The sequence below is a fragment of the Myxocyprinus asiaticus genome, chromosome 5, assembly GCF_019703515.2.
Source record: "Myxocyprinus asiaticus isolate MX2 ecotype Aquarium Trade chromosome 5, UBuf_Myxa_2, whole genome shotgun sequence".
NCBI classification, from domain to species: domain Eukaryota; kingdom Metazoa; phylum Chordata; class Actinopteri; order Cypriniformes; family Catostomidae; genus Myxocyprinus; species Myxocyprinus asiaticus.
The window spans coordinates 24,629,849-24,652,320 of record NC_059348.1 but is presented as its reverse complement, the minus strand read 5'-3'; the positions used below and the strand labels follow the sequence as shown (position 1 = coordinate 24,652,320).

The 22,472-nt window shown below is 38.2% G+C and overlaps 1 protein-coding gene across 4 annotated transcripts; it reads right to left on the bottom strand.

Annotated features, from left to right (window-relative positions):
* Window positions 1–790: 790 nt before the first annotated feature.
* On the bottom strand, window positions 791–21,178 carry LOC127440392 (polypyrimidine tract-binding protein 2-like). Of its 4 annotated transcripts, XM_051696925.1 has the most exons (16): window positions 21,051–21,110; window positions 20,315–20,345; window positions 20,055–20,115; window positions 18,917–19,145; window positions 13,650–13,822; window positions 11,208–11,351; window positions 10,927–11,088; window positions 10,699–10,809; window positions 10,182–10,380; window positions 9,792–9,851; window positions 9,014–9,129; window positions 6,801–6,834; window positions 6,194–6,286; window positions 5,788–6,004; window positions 3,386–3,463; window positions 796–3,257 (listed from the first exon to the last, which is right to left on the bottom strand). In XM_051696925.1, the coding sequence occupies exons 5-16, from the start codon at window positions 13,779–13,781 to the stop codon at window positions 3,128–3,130; spliced, it is 1,476 nt and encodes a 491-aa protein (XP_051552885.1). In that variant the 5' UTR covers window positions 13,782–13,822; window positions 18,917–19,145; window positions 20,055–20,115; window positions 20,315–20,345; window positions 21,051–21,110; the 3' UTR covers window positions 796–3,127. The 4 variants fall into 4 exon arrangements, with proteins under 4 accessions (XP_051552882.1, XP_051552881.1, XP_051552885.1 ...); XM_051696922.1 differs by lacking the exon at window positions 18,917–19,145 and having other exon boundaries at window positions 791–3,270; window positions 21,051–21,178; XM_051696921.1 differs by lacking the exon at window positions 18,917–19,145 and having other exon boundaries at window positions 795–3,257; window positions 21,051–21,178.
* Between the last annotated feature and the right edge of the window lie 1,294 nt (window positions 21,179–22,472).

The following is a 22,472-nucleotide window of genomic DNA, read 5'->3' as shown; positions in this document are numbered from 1 at the left end:
TATGGGGTATTGTCAAGAGGAAAATGAGAAACAAGAGACCAAAAAATGCAGATGAGCTGAAGGCCACTGTCAAAGAAACCTGGGCTTCCATACCACCTCAGCAGTGCCACAAACTGATCACCTCCATGCCACGCCGAATTGAGGCAGTAATTAAAGCAAAAGGAGCCCCTACCAAGTATTGAGTACATATACAGTAAATGAACATACTTTCCAGAAGGCCAACAATTCACTAAAAATGTTTTTTTTATTGGTCTTATGATGTATTCTAATTTTTTGAGATAGTGAATTGGTGGGTTTTTGTTAAATGTGAGCCAAAATCATCACAATTAAAAGAACCAAAGACTTAAACTACTTCATTCTGTGTGCATTGAATTTATTTAATACACGAGTTTCACAATTTGAGTTGAATTACTGAAATAAATGAACTTTTCCACGACATTCTAATTTATTGAGATGCACCTGTATATCTTTGGAATATGATTGGCAAGCCCAGATGAAAAAGCTCATCCAAAACTTACCTTTGGGAATTAATTTAAATGATCAAATGTTCCAGCATGATTTAGAGTAGAAATGAAGCGCTTTTTCACCATCAGTCCAAACAGTTCTGAGCAGTTATGGTTCCAGTAACATATCCACTTGAGAACGGTACGGTTTGTTTATAAACTATTTCTGGCCCATAATTCTCAACACAATTCTATGGAGTGATGTGTCTATTTTAATCCTGATTTCTCACCACTACAGTGGAAAAAGAAAGCATAACCATGCCACAAAAAGATGGTGGAAAAGGACCATTTAATTGCCGCAATGGTGGCAAAACATTATTGGCATCCTTATGCTTTAAATTACAACAAATAAATCAGAACAGATAATCTACCAATTTTAGAATTTACTGTTTACTGTTATAATACATTAGTGTCCAGTCATCAAAATACAGTACCACAGTCAAATTGAATATATTTTTATTTAGAATACAGTGTATACTGCGGATGTAGTAGGCCTTTGTGGTAGCACAGCTTGCAGTCCAGGAGTATCCATGGATGAGGTCCCAAAGGTTCCAATGAACTGGCAGTGTTCTTCTCAAAACTGCTTAATATCAAAGACTGCCTTCTCCCAACTTCTGTTTTCAGAGCCCTCCACAAGTTTTCTATGGACTGCATCTTGCTGGCCACTTCAGAACAGTTCATCATTATGTCTTGACAATCCCTGTTACCTTTTCAATAGTGTTTGGCTTAGGCCCCCCACACTAACCCCTTGAAGTATGGAAACTCCCATTTTCAGTTTCCTAATGTCATAGTTTTCTAAAGTATGTGGTTATGGAGAGCTTTTTTGATGGAGAAAAATGCTGTTTCAGTGTGGATTAGGTGTAAATATAGTGAAATGAATGTGTTTCAAACTAAAACGTATTAGTGTGGACCAGGCCTTACATGTTTAAATTTGGAAGTGTTTCTGCCTCTCATTCACACTAGAACAGCGTTTTCCTCCACCGAAAATTAAGCTTTTTGAAAACACTCCATTAAAGCATACTTTAGAAAACATCATTTTCAAAAAAAAATAAAATAAAATAAAAAAAAAAATGCTGCTAAGCACCCAATCCCAGAGACAGCAACACAACCCTCCAAAACTGAATCACCTTCATGTTCGAGAAAAAGAGTTCTGTTCTTTGAAAGCTTCATGTTTTTATCTATAAAAAAGAGAAAGCACTAAAGATCTAAATCGGTTTCATCTGTCCAAATGACATTCTTCCAGATTGATTCTGGTTCGTACAAGCAAAGAGTGGACAGCATGATCTGTGCATAAGCATGAGAAAATAATGACTGATGAAATAGATGGCAACAGAGTGTTAAACTCAGATCACAAATGCAAATAAAAACTTCTATGGTGTATTTCTATACTGAGGTAAGTGAGCTTTTTCCTTCACCATGGACAGAACAAATCAGAGAATTGGAGCTAAGTGAGATACAGAGAACAGCAGAGGAAGAGAAAGAGACAGCTGAGAGGCAGAGGTGAATACAGAGCGAGAAGAGTTTATTCAGCATGCTACAGGGTTAAAACACTACACCGCACAGGGACAGTAAACCACGAGCTTGTAGAAAAATTAACTTTTAATTGTGCCACTTCTATACTGAAGATGTAAAAACTCAATTCATGTTCAATTCATTTTCCCAGGCCTACACCACAAAAATAGTTCTTCAAACAGATGGTACACCATTTCAGGTCAAGTATGTGATTCCCCTTAAACAACTACAATCAAAGACAATTAAGGATCACTTAACAGTGATGTCTGTTGTGACATTTTTTCCCTCCCTCAATAAAAATATCCTAGATGCTGAATAAGAATTTTGTACAATGCAGAATAAAGTAAGACTAAAGGCACATTTACTTCCCAACAGTCCCTACATTAATGCAACATCACAACGTCAAACACAATCAGTCTGAAACATGCAACTGCCAAGATTTATCAGCACATGCTCCATGATAAATAAAAAAAGTTTAAAGGACTCACTGAAGCAAAGGCGAGAGAAAATTATCAAAGCAGGTACTAAATATTACACATTAGGCTCCCCTCTGTCATTGTTTTGTTTTCCACAGGTCTATATCACAAAGTACCTTGGGTGCCAGATTAAAAAATATATACCATTATTATTACAGCCACAAATAATAATTTTTTGGGGGTGTATTCCATCAAACTGTCACTTATATTTAATTCAATACATAAATAATTGGCTCATTGGATTACAAGAAATGACCATGTGAGGACATTGGGCCAGCGATAAGTAAACTTTAAAAACAGAGCCAGGTTGTTTTAAAGGTTACGTTTCCTATTTCACCACACATAATGTGCCTAAACGTCTATCATCTGTAGCAATGGGAGCAAAAAGATGATGCTATTTTGCTAAGTAAGGCACATTTTTGTCAATTCATCCTGTAACCGAAATCGACTTCCTTTTTGAGAGTATCAGCTGTCAGACACAAACAATAGTAGGAGCAAATACAGAGCAAGTGTTCTGTTTAAGGGCCATTCTCATTTAAGTTTTTGATATGGTGTTAAGGAATGACTGATAAAAATGAATTAGACATGAGACTCCTGGGGAAGAGAGAAGAAAGGTGACAGAACACCAGGGGATCCTCAGATGGTGGACTTTGAGAAGGACACTCTAAGACGGTGGCCACGTCCCATGTCATAGTTGTGAATGTCGATGAGTGCCTGAGTTGCCTCCTCCACTGTGGACATCTGCAGCAGAGCCATTTTGTGATCTCTGGATGGAAAAACTAACATTACTGTCAAAACGATGACTTATAAATGGTATTAATAACAAATAAAAAAAAATGATATTATCTATATATATAAACAGCTGATGCCACAAGAAACACAGAGGGTGCTTACTGGAAAAACTTGAATGCTTTTACTGTTCCGCCGGCATTTGAGAAGAGCAATCGTAAATCCTCCTCTGTCACATTTTCACTGAAGGGGAAACAAGCAGTTATTAGCATTTCCTCACAGAGTAAAAGTTGTCATGATACATGAACCAATAAAAAAAAAAAAAATAAAAAAAAAGGGAACATTTGTCTTTGTTAGCCACATTTTAATGTGACTTTCAAAGACACTTGATCTGTGAGAAAAATATTAATGGTGAGCAGTTGGTCAAAGGTTTAAGTCAGAGTAACAGACAAATTGTTGAAATGACTACATCTGCTGAAAATGCACCACTCATTCATGCTTTTGCATTCATTCTGACTGTAGTCTGCATGACCATTACCACCAAGTCTTATAAGTTTAGTGGGTTTGTTATCAATAAATTGTGCCAAAATATTGCTCAGGAAGAAGACATTCTCCTGCATGCTTCAGGGCTCCCACCTGTTTTTAAGAAAATTCTAATTTTCATGACTTTTCCAGTCATTTGTGATTTCTGGAAACCAATTTGTAAAAATAATTTTGAATTTTTCAGACAAATTTGTGAACTGTTTCGACCAATTAACTTAATCTACTAAAAAGAATGATTCAAACACAAATAAGATATCACTATGGCTTGCGAACAAATTCTACTCTACACAAGCTCTATTCAAGGGCAATACAGGTGCATCTCAATAAATTAGAATGTCGTGGAAAAGTTCATTTATTTCAGTAATTCAACTCAAATTGTGAAACTTGTGTATTAAATAAATTCAATGCACACAGACTGAAGTAGTTTAAGTCTTTGGTTCTTTTAATTGTGATGATTTTGGCTCACATTTAACAAAAACCCACCAATTCACTATCTCAAAAAATTAGAATATGGTGACATGCCAATCTGCTAATCAACTCAAAACACCTGCAAAGGTTTCCTGAGCCTTCAAAATGGTCTCTCAGTTTGGTTCACTAGGCTACACAATCATGGGGAAGACTGCTGATCTGACACCCTTCACAAGGAGGGTAAGCCACAAACATTCATTGCCAAAGAAGCTGGCTGTTCACAGAGTGCTGTATCCAAGCATGTTAACAGAAAGTTGAGTGGAAGGAAAAAGTGTGGAAGAAAAAGATGCACAACCAACCGAGAGAACCGCAGCCTTATGAGGATTGTCAAGCAAAATCGATTCAAGAATTTGGGTGAACTTCACAAGGAATGGACTGAGGCTGGGGTCAAGGCATCAAGAGCCACCACACACAGACATGTCAAGGAATTTGACTACAGTTGTCGTATTCCTCGTTAAGCCACTCCTGAACCACAGACAACGTCAGAGGCGTCTTACCTGGGCTAAGGAGAAGAACTGGACTGTTGCCCAGTGGTCCAAAGTCCTCTTTTCAGATGAGAGCAAGTTTTGTATTTCATTTGGAAACCAAGGTCCTAGAGTCTGGAGGAAGGGTGGAGAAGCTCATAGCCCAAGTTGCTTGAAGTCCAGTGTTAAGTTTCCACAGTCTGTGATGATTTGGGGAGCAATGTCATCTGCTGGTGTTGGTCCATTGTGTTTTTTGAAAACCAAAGTCACTGCACCCGTTTACCAAGAAATTTTGGAGCACTTCATGCTTCCTTCTGCTGACCAGCTTTTTAAAGATGCTGATTTCATTTTCCAGCAGGATTTGGCACCTGCCCACACTGCCAAAAGCACCAAATGTTGGTTAAATGACCATGGTGTTGGTGTGCTTGACTGGCCAGCAAACTCACCAGACCTGAACCCCATAGAGAATCTATGGGGTATGTCAAGAGGAAAATGAGAAACAAGAGACCAAAAAATGCAGATGAGCTGAAGGCCACTGTCAAAGAAACCTGGGCTTCCATACCACCTCAGCAGTGCCACAAATTGATCACCTCAATGCCAAGCCAAATTGAGGCAGCAATTAAAGCAAAAGGAGCCCCTACCAAGTATTGAGTACATATACAGTAAATGAACATACTTTCCAGAAGGCCAACAATTCACTAAAAATGTTTTTTTTATTGGTCTTATGATGTATTCTAATTTTTTGAAATAGTGAATTGGTGGGTTTTTGTTAAATGTGAGCCAAAATCATCACAATTAAAAGAACCAAAGACTTAAACTACTTCAGTCTGTGTGCATTGAATTTATTTAATACACGAGTTTCACAATTTGAGTTGAATTCCTGAAATAAATGAACTTTTCCATGACATTCTAATTTATTGAGATGCACCTGTATTTAAGCAATAATACTGATAAAAAATGTTTTGGAGAAGAGCGTTAACTAGAAAAATTACATTTACTCTAGAAATTTCTATGACTTTTCCAGGAAAATGCTATTTTAAAGTTCCCTGATACTTCAAAGTTTTCCATGACCGTGGAAACCCTAAAACTTACGGAATGTTTGAGAGATGGAGTGTAGCTGAAGGGGGGAAGATGTTCTGGAAGTTCTTAGATCCAGGCTTCTTAAAGCGATGCAGAGGAGAACTTGTGAAGTCCTTGGTCAGGCCCTGATCATCTAAACCTTCTCTGGGCAGCTGTACCGTCTGGTGCTTGGAGATGGTCACACGAATGATCTTGCCATACATCTTCTGCCCATTCAAATGGCTCATGGCTAGATCAAGACACCATGAATTTTTAATTGTAATTTTTTTTTTTTTTTTGTCATGAAAGCAACTTTTTTAATAAAATTGCCAATAATGCTGTGCATCATGTTTCGAATCATATCAGAACGTTGTTAATGTTATCACAATGAGGTTTCAGTAATACACTGTGGAAGTTCTGAAGAGCATGACAGCCTTACCCAACTGGGCTTGGTTTCCATCAGACATCTGTATAAGAGCACTGTCCTTCTTATTGTAAAGGATCTTCACGCGCTGCACATCACCATAGACACCTTTAGTTAACCGAGAGGCAGATGGAAGAGGGAGGAAAGGAGGGAGGAGGAGAGGAGTGAACCAGGAAGGACAAGTTAGTGCTTCAGAAGCTCTGGTTCTAAAGATGATGGTACAAATCTTCCAAATTATAAACACCAGAGCCCAAAACAGTGTTTCTAACAGACACAAATTATTTTGATATGCCCTCCAAAAACAAGCTTGTGTGATATGGCAAAGTTAAAATCAAAAGCCTACATGCAAAATAATCAACCATGCATTAATATAAGCTGTACATGTAGAGAGACAGATAGAGAAAGATAGAGAGAGGCTTCAAAAGCCAAGGAAAAACACAAAAATTAAATATTCCATTTTAAATTTTGCATAGAACTAAAACAAATGAAACTGGAAAACTAGGAAACTGTTACACTAATGCCAGATTTTTAACTAACCCTTAAATTATAAATGAAAGAAATTAACTGAAATTAAATAAACAATATATAAAAGAAAAGAGGTAGATTGCTAACGATAACATACCGAAGAGGGTAAACAGACTTTGGGGCGTAACCATCTTTAGAAGGAGAGAAGAGCAAGCAGCATAAGACAGGAAGAGAGAAGAGTCGAGGTAGAGCGGAGATGAACAGATCATCCATAACGGAGGGTGGTTTCCCGTAGAATGGTGAGGTGGTCATGGAGCATGGGTCAAGGCAGTTAATTGGGGCAAGTTGGTCCGAGGAGGAACATTTGTTTTGGTTTAGGCACAAAGCATGAATGGGTGGGGGACGGGAGGGGATCAGAGAAGGCCAACCAATCACAGAGGAGAGGGAGTGGGGTTGGACGCAACATGGGACAAAAAAAAAGAAAAAAGTTGGAAGGGGGGAAAAAATAATATACAGGTCAGTACATAGAAAATGCAGGAGTTTGGTCAGAAACTGGCAGGGTTCTCTTGTTCTTTTTCTTCCCCCGAATTTAACTGTGCCAAACGTAGTCACCCGAAACTCAGACTAACTGCAGCACAGAAATGGTGAGAGACGGACAAAGCATGCAGAGCATGTGGAAGGCTTTAGTATAAGAAAGCATTAAGGAAAAAAAAAAAAAAAAAGCCTATAGCTGTAAAGGGGTGGGGCCATGCAGCAGGTAAGCATGAAAACCACCTTGCAGAGTTATGGCATCAATAGAGAGCACATCATGTTGAAAACTCCACAAACCCACAAGTGTTTTGGGAAAACAAAAACCATGATGGTGAAATTACTGGGACACTTGAAAAAGACAGAGAAATCATAGAGAGAGAGAGAGAGAGAGAGAGAGTGTGAGAGAGATGAGAGAGGCGGGTGGGGCTACCATGTTTTATACCAACTTTGAATAGCTTAGAGAGAGGCAGTGGAGCATCAGGAGAGGAAGAGAGAGATTCAGCTTAGAGAGAAAAGACAGTTAGATATTACTTCCAGACAGAGCACTCGAGAAAAGGTGTGAGAGAGCAAGAGAGAGGGGAGAGGGGGAGAGATAAAGAGAGAGGAGAGACAGTGATCAAAATTTGCACAGAATGCACAGAGGAGAGGCTGCAGAGAGACCCTCCATTTTGGCAAGAACCTTACTGAGAATGCTTTCAGTATATTTCTGCAAGTATAAATGTCAGAATAGAGAACAAAAAGCTACAGGCTGAAATTCAATAACTTCTACAGTTATCAGCTAACTGCAAATATACTGAAATAACACTGAACATAATATATGAATACAACAAAGATGGAAATGAGACACAGGTCAATTTGAGACAAGTCTCCTTTTCGTTGTTCATTGTGTGTGACTGAATATATCATTCTGATGGAGAGCAGTCTTCTTATGTGCATTATAAAAGTTTTCTGAAATAGTTTTGATTCTTGATCAACTAGCCCGGTGAACATTTTCTATTGCCACTTTGAGTAGCTAAACTAAAGAAAAATGGATGAGAGGTTGTTCATTCTATATGCATTTTAAAAGACGCTCAACCACTTTTCAGCATTAGCTTCAAAACATCCAGCATGACAGCAAAGACAACATGGGAATATGATATTTATATAGGAATACATTTTAAAGGAACACCTCAAGACTTATACTTTTAGGTTTATCATTTGGAAAGTTATTACCTAATAAAAAAATTCTGATTAACACAAATTCCTCTTACGTTTCAAGTACGTTAACGCTGCTCTGCTGCTAAAAATCATGATGATGATGGATATTCTTTGAAATCCACCTTTCGTGTTCCACAGACAGTGGAAAGTCAAAAGGTTTGGAAAAACAAGAATTTTCATTTTGGTGAACTATTCCTTTAACAGATGAGAATTAAACATATAAAACCTGAGACATACTGGTGACCTGATTGACAAAACGAGACGACTGTGAACAGAGAGAGCAGGGATGTGTGTGGGCGGGTTTGGGTGGTTACGAGGAAATGTTTTTAGGTTGCAAACTGGTAATTACAAGGGTATTATGCTATAAATGTGGTTTTTGAGGACATTTCTAGTGTCCCCATAATTCAAATCACTTAAAAAAAAAAAAAAACATACTAAACTATGTTTTTTTTGCAAATGTAAAAATGCAGAATGTTTCTTTGTGAGGGTTAGGTTTAGGGGTAGGGTTAGGGAATAGAATCTATAGTTCGTACAGTATAAAAATCATTATGTCTCTGGAGAGTCCTCATAAGGATAGCCGCACCAACATATGTGTGTGTGTGTGTGTGCGTGCGTGCGCGCATGTTGTGGAGGTGTACTGACCTCGTCGTTGAGATTGCTGACCAGGAGCACTCCACCAGGTCCTGAATGTCCTGACAGCGCCACCCTTCCTGCTGCTGCTGCTGCGGCAGCCGCTGCACTGAGAGGGCTGATGGCCCCTACAGAGAGAGAGGGAGAAAGAAAGAGCTGTGTCAGGCCAGTGAGCAACACAGCTCAGAAAAGAATACAGCTCAGCAATTTCAGTTGTATCTGCCCCCTGGCCATGCATGTCTATCTGACTGCACCCACTGCACCAAGCACATCCAGCTACCCAGCAAACACCACACAGCTCTGGCAAACCCACATCCCAGAATCAATATTTGCCATTAGGCAGATAACGTTCTGTGCGAATTTCACACAGACTGGTGCTCTGGAGCAATATCCGAAAACAAAATAGCTTTTTGTGGCCCTTTTTGCTTGCTGTAGTTAGCTGCTCAATAGGCCGTTCTGCTTTAGCTAGAGAGAACTTGTATTTGGCAGTTTAGATTGCCAGTCTGTCTGAAATACAGGATCTTAATTAGTGTGTGTGTCAATCTATTACGTCAGGTCTATAATGCAAAATGGAAGGGCTTATTGTTGCAGCTTCAGATTTATATTTTGACAAATGGTGACACTGTTTATGAATCCTGCATGTCAAGTCAGGACAAATGGTTGGGGTGGTTTCAACATGAAAGCCCTGCCAATTCTGACAGCCCTGGAAAAGTCCCTGTTCCTCAGAGGGAAGAGCCCATACAAGTAAGGTTAGGAAATAAAAAAGGAAAGTAAATGAAAGCATAAGTACCTAGAGAAGATGGAAACCCTCCACCACTAGAGTAGGAAGTTACCATTCCAGAGGGAGTACCTACGGAGAACGTGTACAGTCAAAGTCTTACGGGATCAAACACAGACTGGGGGCCGTGGAGGCGGCAAATTCTTAAAGCAACGTGTTTGAATGGCACATCAATTAAACGCAATTGAGATTCAGGCACCATTGACCCATTTTCCACAAAGAACTATGAAACTTTCATGAATCACAATAGAGGGGAAGCATTCACACCTGTACCCTGCTCTGAAACTGAAGCTAGGCAGACAAGAGATGGCGATGCATGTCAGAGAATGACAGGGAAGATGGGTCTTAAAAGTGAGATTGGGAAATGTTTATGGGAGTGTGTTTTCAAAGCATGAACCTTACCAAGAAGGGAGGTGGAGTCTTTGCTAAGAGCTGCGGCCACAGATGGGTCCACTGGTGGCTGGCCGTCTCCTGCGGGCAGCTCGGGCTGGGTATAATCTCGGCTTTTGTCATTGTTATATTTTACATTCAGGTTGACCAGCTTGGAGAAGTCGATGCGCAAAGTGCAGCAGGAGTTGTATATGTTCTGGCCATCCAAGGACTTCAAAGAAAGCGGAGAAAGAGAGACAGAGATATTTGTTATTCTATGAAAAAAGTGAATGAGGAGAAGAATAATTACAGCCAGAGTTAAAATGTAAAGCCCTGGCTAAAAGTAATAAAAATGCTCCTCTACAAGAAATGACAGCTGCAGTCATTTCATCACATAAACTAAAGAAAGGTACTAAACCAACATACGATCGGATCATAATTTGCCTGTGGTCATAACCATCACATTAAAAATGTCATAACAGTGCTTCTGCACACCATTACACATTTATAGAGTTGGCAGTGGTCTCAATTTTGCTCTTTGTTCACTCACCAGTTTGGCCTGCTGGGCATTGACTGGATCACTGAACTGCAGAAGAGCCTGAAACTGATTATTTTTGGTAAATGTGATTATCTTCATGACGGTCCCAAACTTTGAGAAGATCTGAAAGAGGTTAGTACAAAGTCCTGTTAATTCAGAGGCATGAGAGTGTAAAAATACATTTGGCTTGTTTTTTAAACTGCCATTTATTCCAGATGGATGCCTTCTGTGGGCAGTGACCTGCTGGAGGACGTCCAGGGTGACTGGGTAGAACATGTTGTCGATGATTATACGCAGCACTGGGCTCGGTGCAGGCATTAACATACTCTCGCATGCCGTGTCCGAGCTTGGAGAGCCACCCTCCTGGACCGCTGACACCGCCTGCAGCACAGCCTGAGCTCTCTTAAGAAGAAAAGCAAGGGAAAAGATTACAACTAGGCCAATTAGACACTTATAAAGACTTCCACTGTTGCTAGACTATAGCTATGAAACATTAAAACAAGGGGAATGTGTTTTCTAACCTGGTTGAGTGCACTATCAGTCTTGAGCTCTTTGTGGTTGGAGTACTGAATGAACACCGGGACATTACGCACTTGAGGTGTAACAGCTGTGTAGTAATTCACCATGGTAACAGCTGCTTCCTCTGTTCCAAGCTCCAAAAATGCCTAATTGAGGAAAGAGTTCAAAGTTAAGATGCACACTTCTTTTGATGGTTGGGCAAAACATCTGTTCACACAATTAAAGAAAAAAAAAAGAAAAAAACATAACATATAAAGGAATAGTTCACCCACAAATTCTATTATCATTTGCTCACCCTAACTGCATTCTAAACCTTTATCAATACACTGGTCACCCTCTGAAAGAATGTGGACTTTTCCAAAAGGGATGCAAAAGCACTACAGTATATTCAAAGTATTTTGAAGCCATACTATATCAAAATGACAACTCACAAAATTAGTCTGAATAATTGGTCCATTTCTCACCTTAAGATATTGTAAAAGGCTTCAGAATACTCTGAAAACTGGGCACAAGTCATATGGATCACTTTTACATTACTTACAGTGCATCCAGAAAGTATTCACAGCGCTTCACTTTTTCCACATTTTGTTATGTTACAGCCTTATTCCAATATGGATTAAATTCATTATTTTCCTCAAAATTCTACAAACAATACCCCATAATGACAACGTGAAAGAAGTTTGTTTGAAATCTTTGCAAATTTATTAAAAATAAAAAAATTAAAAAAATAAAAATAAGAAAAAAAAAAAATCACATGTACATAAGTATTCACAGCCTTTGCTCAATACTTTGTTGAAGCACCTTTGGCACCAATTACAGCCTCAAGTCTTTTTGAGTACGATGCTACAAGCTTGGCACACCTATTTTTGAGCAGTTTCTCCCATTCTTCTTTGCAGGACCTCTCAAGCTCCATCAAGTTGGATGGGGAGCGTCGGTGCACAGCCATTTTCAGATCTCTCCAGAGATGTTCAATCGGGTTCAAGTCTGGGCTCTGGCTGGGCCACTCAAGACATTCACAGAGTTGTCCCGTAGCCACTCCTTTGTTATCTTGGCTGTGTGCTTAGGGTCGTTGACCTGTTGGAAGATGAACCTTCACCCCGGTCTGAGGTCCAGAGCGCTCTGGAGCAGGTTTCATCAAGGATGTCTCTGTACATTGCTGCATTCATCTTTCCCTCGATCCTGACTAGTCTCCCAGTTCCTGCTGCTGAAAAACATCCCCACAGCATGATGCTGCCACCACCATGCTTCACTGTAGGGATGGTATTGGCCAGGTGATGAGCGGTGCCTGGTTTCCTCCAGACATAACGCTTGCCATTCAGGCCAAAGAGTTCAATCTTTGTTTCTCATGGTCTGAGAGTTCTTCAGGTGCCTTTTGGCAAACTCCAGGCGGGCTATCATGTGCCTTTTACTGAGGAGTGGCTTCCGTCTGGCCAATCTACCATACAGGCCTGATTGGTGGAGTGCTGCAGAGATGGTTGTTCTTCTGGAAGGTTCTCCTCTCTCCACAGAGAAATGCTGGAGCTGTCAGAGTGACCATCAGGTTCTTGGTCACCTCCCTGACTAAGGCCCTTCTCCCCCGATCACGCAGTTTGGCCGTGCGGCCAGCTCTAGGAAGAGTCCTGGTGGTTCCAAACATCTTCCATTTACGGATGATGGAGGCCACTGTGCTCACTGGGACCTTCAATGCTGCAGACATTTTTCTGTACCCTTCCCCAGATCTGTGCCTCAATACAATCCTGTCTCGGAGGTCTATAGACAATTCCTTGGACTTCATGGCTTGGTTTGTGCTCTGACATGCACTGTTAACTGTGGGACCTTATATAGACAGGTGTGTGCCTTTCCAAATCATGTCCAATCAACTGAATTTACCACAGGTGGACTCCAATCAAGTTGTAGAAACATCTCAAGGATGATCAGTGGAAACAGGATGCACCTGAGCTCAATTTTGAGTGTCATGGCAAAGGCTGTGAATACTTATGTACATGTGATTTTTTTATTTATTTATTTATTTTTTATAAATTTGCAAAGATTTCAAACAAACTTCTTTCACGTTGTCATTATGGGGTATTGTTTGTAGAATTTTGAGGAAAATAATGAATTTAATCCATTTTGGAATAAGGCTGTAACATAAAATGTGGAAAAAGTGAAGCGCTGTGAATACTTTCCGGATGCACTGAATATGTTACGCTTGTGTGCTTCTTGACAATTGAAAGGTCAAGTCCCCATTCTTTGTAATTGCATGTAATAGAGTGACTTGTAATAAATTACTCATTTTGTGTTCCAAGGCACATAAGAGCTAGCCATACAGGTTTGGAACAACATGAGGGTGTGTACAAGATGAACTTTAATGTTTGGGTGGACTATTCCTTTAAGCACTGAATTTAATTTCAGGTCTATATCCCTACTAACACGGTAAGGATGGGTTCAACATCCCCCCCACACACCTGATTTTTGCCTTTAAGCATTAGGATATTAGTGACCTTTCCAAATGGCAAACCCAGTGCGATGACCTCAGTCTCAGAAACCTCATTTGGGAGTTTCCGAATATGAATCACTCTGGACGGTGGGCTATCCATGCTGTCCTCCACCCTCAGTTTCTTACTGTCACTTCCATTAGCTGTTAAGTAAATCATAAATACAGCTTTATTCCAAAAGCTTACATTTGAAGTCCAATTTATTACCACATATTATCAGGTTTATATGACATTTTATCAAAAAATTTATCCAAACATTCTATTGAACAGGCTCACAAATTAATAGCAAAAAATAGCTTCTATTCATTGCAATTCTCCAACGATTCTGCACTGAATCTCAAAAATTCTGAATCGATTCACAGTTCAGTTTAAACCACAGAAGAAGTGGCGCTTATGTGCGTGCAAGAGACAGAGTGAGATTCTAGAAACAAATGGTCTGATGTGCATATACTAAAGCCAAGCACACACTACAGAACTGATCACAGACTGGTTGAATCAACCACATGACCATCATCCCCAACTGAAACTACAATCCCAAAATGTATTCACAAACTCAAGCACATAGCAACGGGAGAGTTTATTCGTAATAACATGTAAACAAACAACATGAAAGAAGAGCTCACGCCTTTTATTGCACTGATTTGCACAAAAAGGGAAAAAACTGCTGAAAATATTGATGAGGCAGCGATTCGGGAGACATGGGTGATTTTTATTTTCTGATACATTTTTGTCTCCTACTTCCCAATGCATTTCTCTCCTCTTGTGCTCTCTATTTCTTTGGCTGTTGTTCATGGCAGGTCTCTCGCTCGTCAGATCAATGTGTATACGAGATGCTTGATGATTTCTTAAGCAGCAACCCCGCTATTTGTGTCACTTTACTACCACCTTTGGTGTGGAAAGGAGAAACTGACATCTGCACTCTTACTGAAGTGGAAATCTCATATAGCCATCCAGAACCAGCAACCAATAGTTGTGGTTATAGTTATAAGCTAGGGATGGATTAATTAAAAATATATAATTTAATACTATTTATTACACAGTGCTCTGGAATACTCTATTCTGATTGGTCAATGGTGTCATCAAGTGGTCTGATATCTCTGAGTAACAACTGCACATGCGGTGATTAAGACGCATCAGACTGGTCATCCGGGTATTGAGAGTCATCTTTAATGCTTCTTGGATCACTGTGTGATCTCTACAAGCATATTATTTCAACTCAAATGAATGTTTCATGTGCATTTATTTATTTATTTGGCAAGTAGCCTTGTAATAGGCAATTAAGACCATCATTTTCACAAAATAAACACCAACAGAACTCTGACACAAACTGGAGGTGGATTTCAGCTGTTCAGCGATTTCTTCTCACATTAGGGCTGAAGCGATTAGTTGGCGTTATCGACAATGATAACGAAAATTTCCAAAGTTGAACAGTTGTTTGATCTTATTTAACGCAAAATGAGATCATTTGAAATGCTAATGATGATGCGGGCAGCACTTCAGCTCACGCTTGATTGAGGAGAGGAAGAAAACACAGCTCACATTTCAGATGCACTCCAACCTTTCCAAACAGATTAAGTTGATGTAGATCGAAAAGTATGAGGGAATTATAATACAAAAATAAAAAATAAGTAAATACAGAAGCAGTGTCGTCGTGAAACGTTCCGCTTGAGCAAAATTTGTCTGTCAGACCGTCTAAAAAGGCGTTATATCTTTAATGCATCCTTTATTAAATTTAAAATAATAAGGAAGCAGGTTGTATAAATAAGCACAAACTCTGAAAATGGCATTTCTCTCTGCGGTCAGAACCACTTATATGAGTCACGTGAAAAACTGCGCGAGTGTTTCAAACTCGCACGGAGACGCTCAGCCCTCACGCGAGCTTGCTGCACCTAGATTATAACGTGATTGCTCACGATGTAGTGAATCATAATATGTGTAAGGGTGTGCATCTTATCGTGAAGAAAATCGGATACTTGAGCTCTAATAAGAGACAGAGTTTGTTTTTTGTGAGTTAAAGATGAATCGAAGTGACCATAAAGGTGAGAGTGTAGTCTTAGCCCATTATACAATGCAAAAAAAATTGGTTTTAGATTTGTCTTTTTTGGTTTGTTTTCCATCATAAATATCTAAATCTCCTTAAGTACATTTACTTTAGGAGCTATACTGCAGAAAAAAAAACTGTTATTGGAGAATGTTGAATATAATATTCAATATTTCAAAACATCTAAAAATCCTTAAAACAAGAGACATTTGCCTGAGAAGCAACATATAATATATTTAGACTTCCTTTCAGAGAACCTTGAATATAAGTATATTTTGTCTTTACTGCACTAGCAAAAGTATGAACAAGTGGGAAAAATACACTTTCTCTGAAAGCAAGTCTAAATATCTTACATGTTGCTTCTCAAGTAAATGTATCTTGTTTTAAGGATTTGTAGATAATTTTAAATTAAAATAAGACAAAAACACTTGATAACAATATGATTTTTTGCAGACATTTTTTAATGAATTAAACAAAAATCCAAGTATTTGTTTTCCTTGTAATTCAGTCAATGTCATTTAAAGATATTTTTAAAAGATGATTTTTCTTTGTTGTTAGTAAGCATGTTTAATACAACCTTTTAATTCGAGGCACAAGATGAATAATCGTTTAGGAGCTAATCGTTGGAATAATCGCCCGAATAATCAAATAATAATTCTAATAATCGGTAGATTAGTCTATTATCAAAATAATCGTTAGTTGCAGCCCTATCTCACATAATTACTTCATTTCAACACAAATCAATATTTTATGCTCATTTACATATTTATTTGGTTAGTAGCCATGTAATAAGTGGGATAATGTACAGTCAGCCGATTATTGCAAAATAAACCCTTTCAGGCTTTTCACCCTGTCAGGGTTTATGCTGCAATAACAACTGGCTGACTGTACATTATCCTATACTTAATACTGAATGTGTGTATTGATAAAAAAAAAAAAATTGGGGACAAGATGCATCGAGAACTAGAGATGTTAATGATTAATCAAAAATCGATTAATTGTCATTAATAATTTCATCGATTAAGCTTATCGATTGTCGATTAATTAATTTCATGACAAATGTCTTCAGAAATCATGCCAGCAGATGTTGATAAGGCTGTCTATACTGTCACCTGCCACTAGAGGGTGTTTGTGCGCTTCATGTCACGTATTATCCAAATCACAGAAGAACCGCACAGACCCATGTATCAGAGATGAAGCAGGCTCAAGTGTGTTGGAGCATTTGTTGGAGCATTTCTCTATAAATGAACATTAATGTTTTCTGCACACACCGGGCAGAAAACAAAAAGTACAACTACAATTACGTCAGCGATCCCTGGGAAAGCACGAAGGCACATTCAGCTGACATCTCACCATCATCGCTTCAGAAACAGTATGTTAAGGACTGTGTTGATGCAGCATGTTATGATTTGACTTGATTTCAAATTAAAGAAAAAAAGTCCAAAAGGTCCCAAATATCCCACGATACACAACGTGAAGTTTTAAAGAACTCAAATATGCCTAAGTGATGTATCTTGTATACAAATTATTTTTAACAGTGGCCTAATTCATTAACAGTAATTAAATTAGTTTTGTCACGGTACCAAAATTTCAGTAGTCTGTACCAATACCAGTAACATTTCACGGTTCTATTGTGCTATTGAAAACACCAGTTTAGTTATTTGTAATAATTCAATAATTATTTTAATGATTATAGTTTAATAATTATTATTTTGCAGAACTCCAAGTTTACTTTAATTTCATCATCAAAATGGTGTCTAATCAATTAATTCTTAAAACCTTTAACAAGTGAAAATAGAACTTTAACATGTCATTGCATTTTTTTGCTAAACTTTTATTCAACAGCAATCTTGCTTGAATATATTGCTCAATTATTATTATTATTACCGTAAACATTACAGTACATTTTACTATACAGTTATAATTATTTGTCACAATTTCTTCAACTTCAAATTTATTATGATGTGTTTTTTGCCTAAAGGTTCACTTTTCTGGATAAACAGTTTGACACGAGCCAGTGTGATCACTGAAGACTTCTAAGTCAAGTCTGATATCTCATCCCTTTACAATGGCCTTTGTGTCCAACAAATGAAATTTAGGACACAGTTTTGGAGTGTTTACATTTTAGATTACTGGTGTTTGTGTATGTGGTAATTTTAAATATTATTACTGTAAAACGCTTTGGTCAACTCGGTTGTTTTAAATGCTATTTAAATAACGTTGAGTTGAAAGCACAAATGCTGTGATTTAATTATATAAATATATAGTCTACATGTAATATGCATTTTACAGTGGATTAGTGCTCTGCTTTGTCATCTCAAACAACACAAATGATTCTCAATGTCTGTGGAGTTTCCAGTGTTTGAGTGGTCGGTCAGTTAAAGCATGCAGCTCGACTGCACACTGAGATTGCAGCCTTTAGCAGTTTAATAAATAACACTAGGACATGTCACGATTTTAATTTGATTAATTGTCCATTTCAGTGTAAAAGAAGTAACAGAGCATGCAAGAAAATAAGCCTGTGAGCATTTTAAAGCTGTCGTGTGTTAGTCATACTGTGCACTGGTAACGGATAGAGTTGGTGCTCGTTACTACAGGTACTGCAGAAACACTGGTATCATTACATCTTTTTTATTTTTAGTATCGACTTTGTTCCGAAGAACCGGTACTTTTGACAACACTAAATTAAACAATTCACCAATTCGTACTTAACTCAGACTAAATTTATTAAAATGCACTGAACTAAGAATATTTTAAGAGGAAAATGCCAATACTTGCATTCCTTAAGTGTATTCATGTAAATTATATTTAAACAATAGGTTACATGCACATTTTATTTGGAGTCCTCCGCATGCGTTTTGCGATATTAAAGTTACCGATTAATCGATCGTTAATTTCCATGACGATCAACTATGAAAATGTCTGAAAATTGACATCCATATCGACAACCGTTTTGTAATGTAATCATTACCCTTTGAACTGGAATCGAATCGTGAGGCCTAGGGCTGGGCATTTTTCCAAAAATATTATCTAAAAAAAAATAATAATAATCATATCGTTCGATATTGATATTTATCATGATATAAATTTCAGACCATTAATGGGGGAGGAAATGCATTCCACATGTTTGTTAGACCTCAAGAATTAATGTAAACATAACTTGTTTGTTTACAAGTAAACCCAGAGGGAAAGTTACCTTTAAGTAGACTCAGTTTAGGATTTAATCCTACATAAGGTGTGTGTGACCTCTTTTAGATGAAATTTCGCCAATTTCATCATCTTCAGCTGATGTTTCACTCCACTGAAAGACTTTCTTGCGATGCTCCACACTCCAGCTCAGTAGGTGGCGGTAATGCATCATAAATGGGATTGCCAACCGCCAATAAACATCACACGAAGAAGAAACGCTTTCCTGCCTGACAGCACTATGGATCATGAAAAAAACTTTTAACTAAATAGTACATAAATAAACAGCAATGGTATTGATGTCGGAATTGCTGTTGTGTTCTTTTGATAGCTGTATTGCATTGTATTGTATTGCTGTCTTGTATAGTACACAATGATATCATTTTAGCCGGATAGCTGGTGGCTACCTTTTTGCAGAAAATGACAACTGATCAAAATAACAAAAAAGATGCAGTGTTTTCAGACCTCAAATAATGCAAAGAAAACAAGTTCATATAAATTTTTTTGAATTTATACACTAAACACTAATGTTTTAACTTAGGAAGAGTTCAGAAATCAATATTTGGTGGAATAACCCTGATTTTCAATCACAGCTTTCATGCATCTTGGTATGCTCTCTACTAGTCTTTCACATTGCTGTTGGGTGACTTTATGTCACTCCTAGCGCAAAAATTCAAGCAGCTTGTCTTTGTTTGATGGCTTCCATAGCCAGATTTCGAGGTCTGATAACACTGCATCTTTTTTGTTATTTTGACCAGTTGTCATTTTCTGCAAATAAATGTTTTAAATGACAATATTTTTATTTGGAATTTGAGAGAAATGTTATCAGTACTCAATAGAATAAAACAAAAATTTACATTTTACTCAAACACATACCTGATAACTGATAATTTTGCAGTGGTCTCTTAATTTTTTCCAGAGCTGTATATCGTTTTATCGCCCAGCCCTATTCACACCTCTACAACTAAACCTCTTGAACTGTCTCCAACCATTTCAATAAAGACACATCACATGAATAAAGTATATGAAAGCTGACAGGATTGTTCTGAATGCTCAGTTATGAGATGTCCCTCTCACAGTTCAACGATGATATTGCCAAATCAGTGACCAAATGGAGGACTGTTGATGTCCATATTAATTTCTCTTACCAGTGACTGCAGAATTTGGACTGCTGTAGAGACCGCCAGACAGCAATTCGTCTGAGCTTCTCTGGAAAGACAAAACATGTACACTGCATATTCAGTAAATCGTTCAAATAGTTAAGATGTAGTAATACATTTTGTAATTGTTATTCCTATCAATTATTCACAAAACATCATTACAAGATTATATGGGCCATGTGGGGGATTTCCTCATACATTTAATAAAACATTTCAGTATAATGAAGACATAAGAAACAAACACTCACCTTCACACCAACTGCAACATCACTTGCAATGCTGAAGGGAGAAAATATTAAAATGCCGATCAATTGTGGGCCGTTTGATGTGTTAAAGACTCACAAAACCATAACGACAAACAATAATACAACAGCTGAATACAGAATGTCATCGGTACACTGAACTGTCGATTACACTAGTTATTACAGTGTAAAACTGAGCAAAACAGAACAATGTAGTATCAGTATTACGACCGCTCATGTCCGGCAGCCAACAATTGGTTATAATAAACTAAACAAATATACTAAAAAATATAGCTTTTAAAGAGCGTGCAAATAAACATCATATTCAATTATGTATGTTTAATTAATTGTCCGTTCGCGATTTAAGCGAGTGTCCGTTACATTTCAAACAAAAGAAACCTCACGCGAAGCAGCGCAGTTAGCTGCAGTGCTTAAGTGCACTATTGCATGAAGTCTACATTAGTAGGAAATCCATCGTAGACTGATATTTTTACCCATCATATTATTATTATTATTTTTAATATTCCGTGCATACATATAGCATCTATTCAGAGGTAATGCATGATCTGCGAAGCTAACGCACATTTGTTATTATTAACCGATGTTAGCTGATGCATCACCAGTCTGCACGCGCGGCCTTGCACGAGACGCTAAAGATTGCGACTAAACTCGTTTCAAATGTGCTTAATCCATTCTCAAACACAGCACATTTTCTCTTATTCGGCAAATAATTTATGCTTACCCGTCCATTGCAGGGAGCGCGTTCTCCGCGGTGTGATACCGATGGCTGGAGCAGAGGAGCCTTCGACACACGCGTAACTATGCAAAATGGAGGCGAGGGTGTTCTTCACGGAGTCACCCGAACACGGCCGATACACAGCCGAACTGACTAGCATTCGATCAGAGCGTTAAAACGCGATGAGCATGATTTTAAAAGTTTCAAATGTATCAGAAAGCAACAAACGACAACAATAAGTAAACAACATCGGTTGCAGCGTCAGCAGCAGCAATATTATATACACTCGTGCAGAAATAAGATCTGTGACTTCATGCAAGACAGTTTTGAGGACAGTAGAATAGGCTACTTTAATCAGGTCTCATTCTTTATGGCTGCCAATTCTCCAGGACTCATACCAAGATTCTGTGAATTCTTTTGTTCTTATTCAGATGAACATTAATAATATATTTTTTTTAATTTAACCCGTTGAGTTCAAATAATCATTGAAATAAGTGTGAGTGTCTCAATGCTCAAACACCAACTTGAGACCTTTCCGTATCTCTCAGCAGCAGCTCAGTGACTCTTTAAATGATGTTGCAGATTGCAGAAAGATCATCACACTTCACTGTTCTGAGAGCCCACGGGGAAAATACAGTCATATGGTGCACGGAGGGCCCAGTCGGCTTCAAATGACCACAGATGAAAAGATGTTTACTACACATTTCTTCACCAAATGTAACAGCTTGTCCTAAGCATCATTATATAGCTTGAATTGATTCCCAATACCCAGCGCATGTGACTGTTGCCTTTGGGGCCTTGGTCACCAAGTGAACTGGGAGCTTGCAGTCCTTTGTCACTGAATCAGGTTATTGATGAGAGAAGTGAACTCACTGGTTATTGTGTTTCATATAACCTTTACCTAACCCTCCTCCGCTTGTCCAGCAGCAGTTTACCTGTGGAAAATTGCCATTCCTTGCAGGTGTCCATTATTTCTGTGAACCATGCAGAAACTAAGCAGAGCTAATGCTACTGTTAAGAGGTCACAGTGTGAATATACATGACGCTGTGGTTACCGTAAGGACTGCTGCAGGGCTGGCTCTGCCATGGTTACCTGATATAGCATTTCCTTAATTATTCAAACAGTGCTGTGCATCTAATGTAGCTTGAACTCAGGTGAACTTTTCGATACAGTGCACCCACTGACCCTGCTATAATCACTACAATCTGTTTACCTCTGCTGATTAAAGCCTTTTACAGCATTCACAGAAGGCCTGTATGAACATAAAGGACTGAGAAAAAGTAATAACAACACTAACAGGACCATAAACTAGAAAATAAGACTTTTCTCAATCCCATCTCTTTGTGTAACAGCCTCTTTTGTCAATATTAATTTCATATTAATAGAGAATGCTTTTTACCCTGTCCTTTAAAAGAGTTAATAATTCA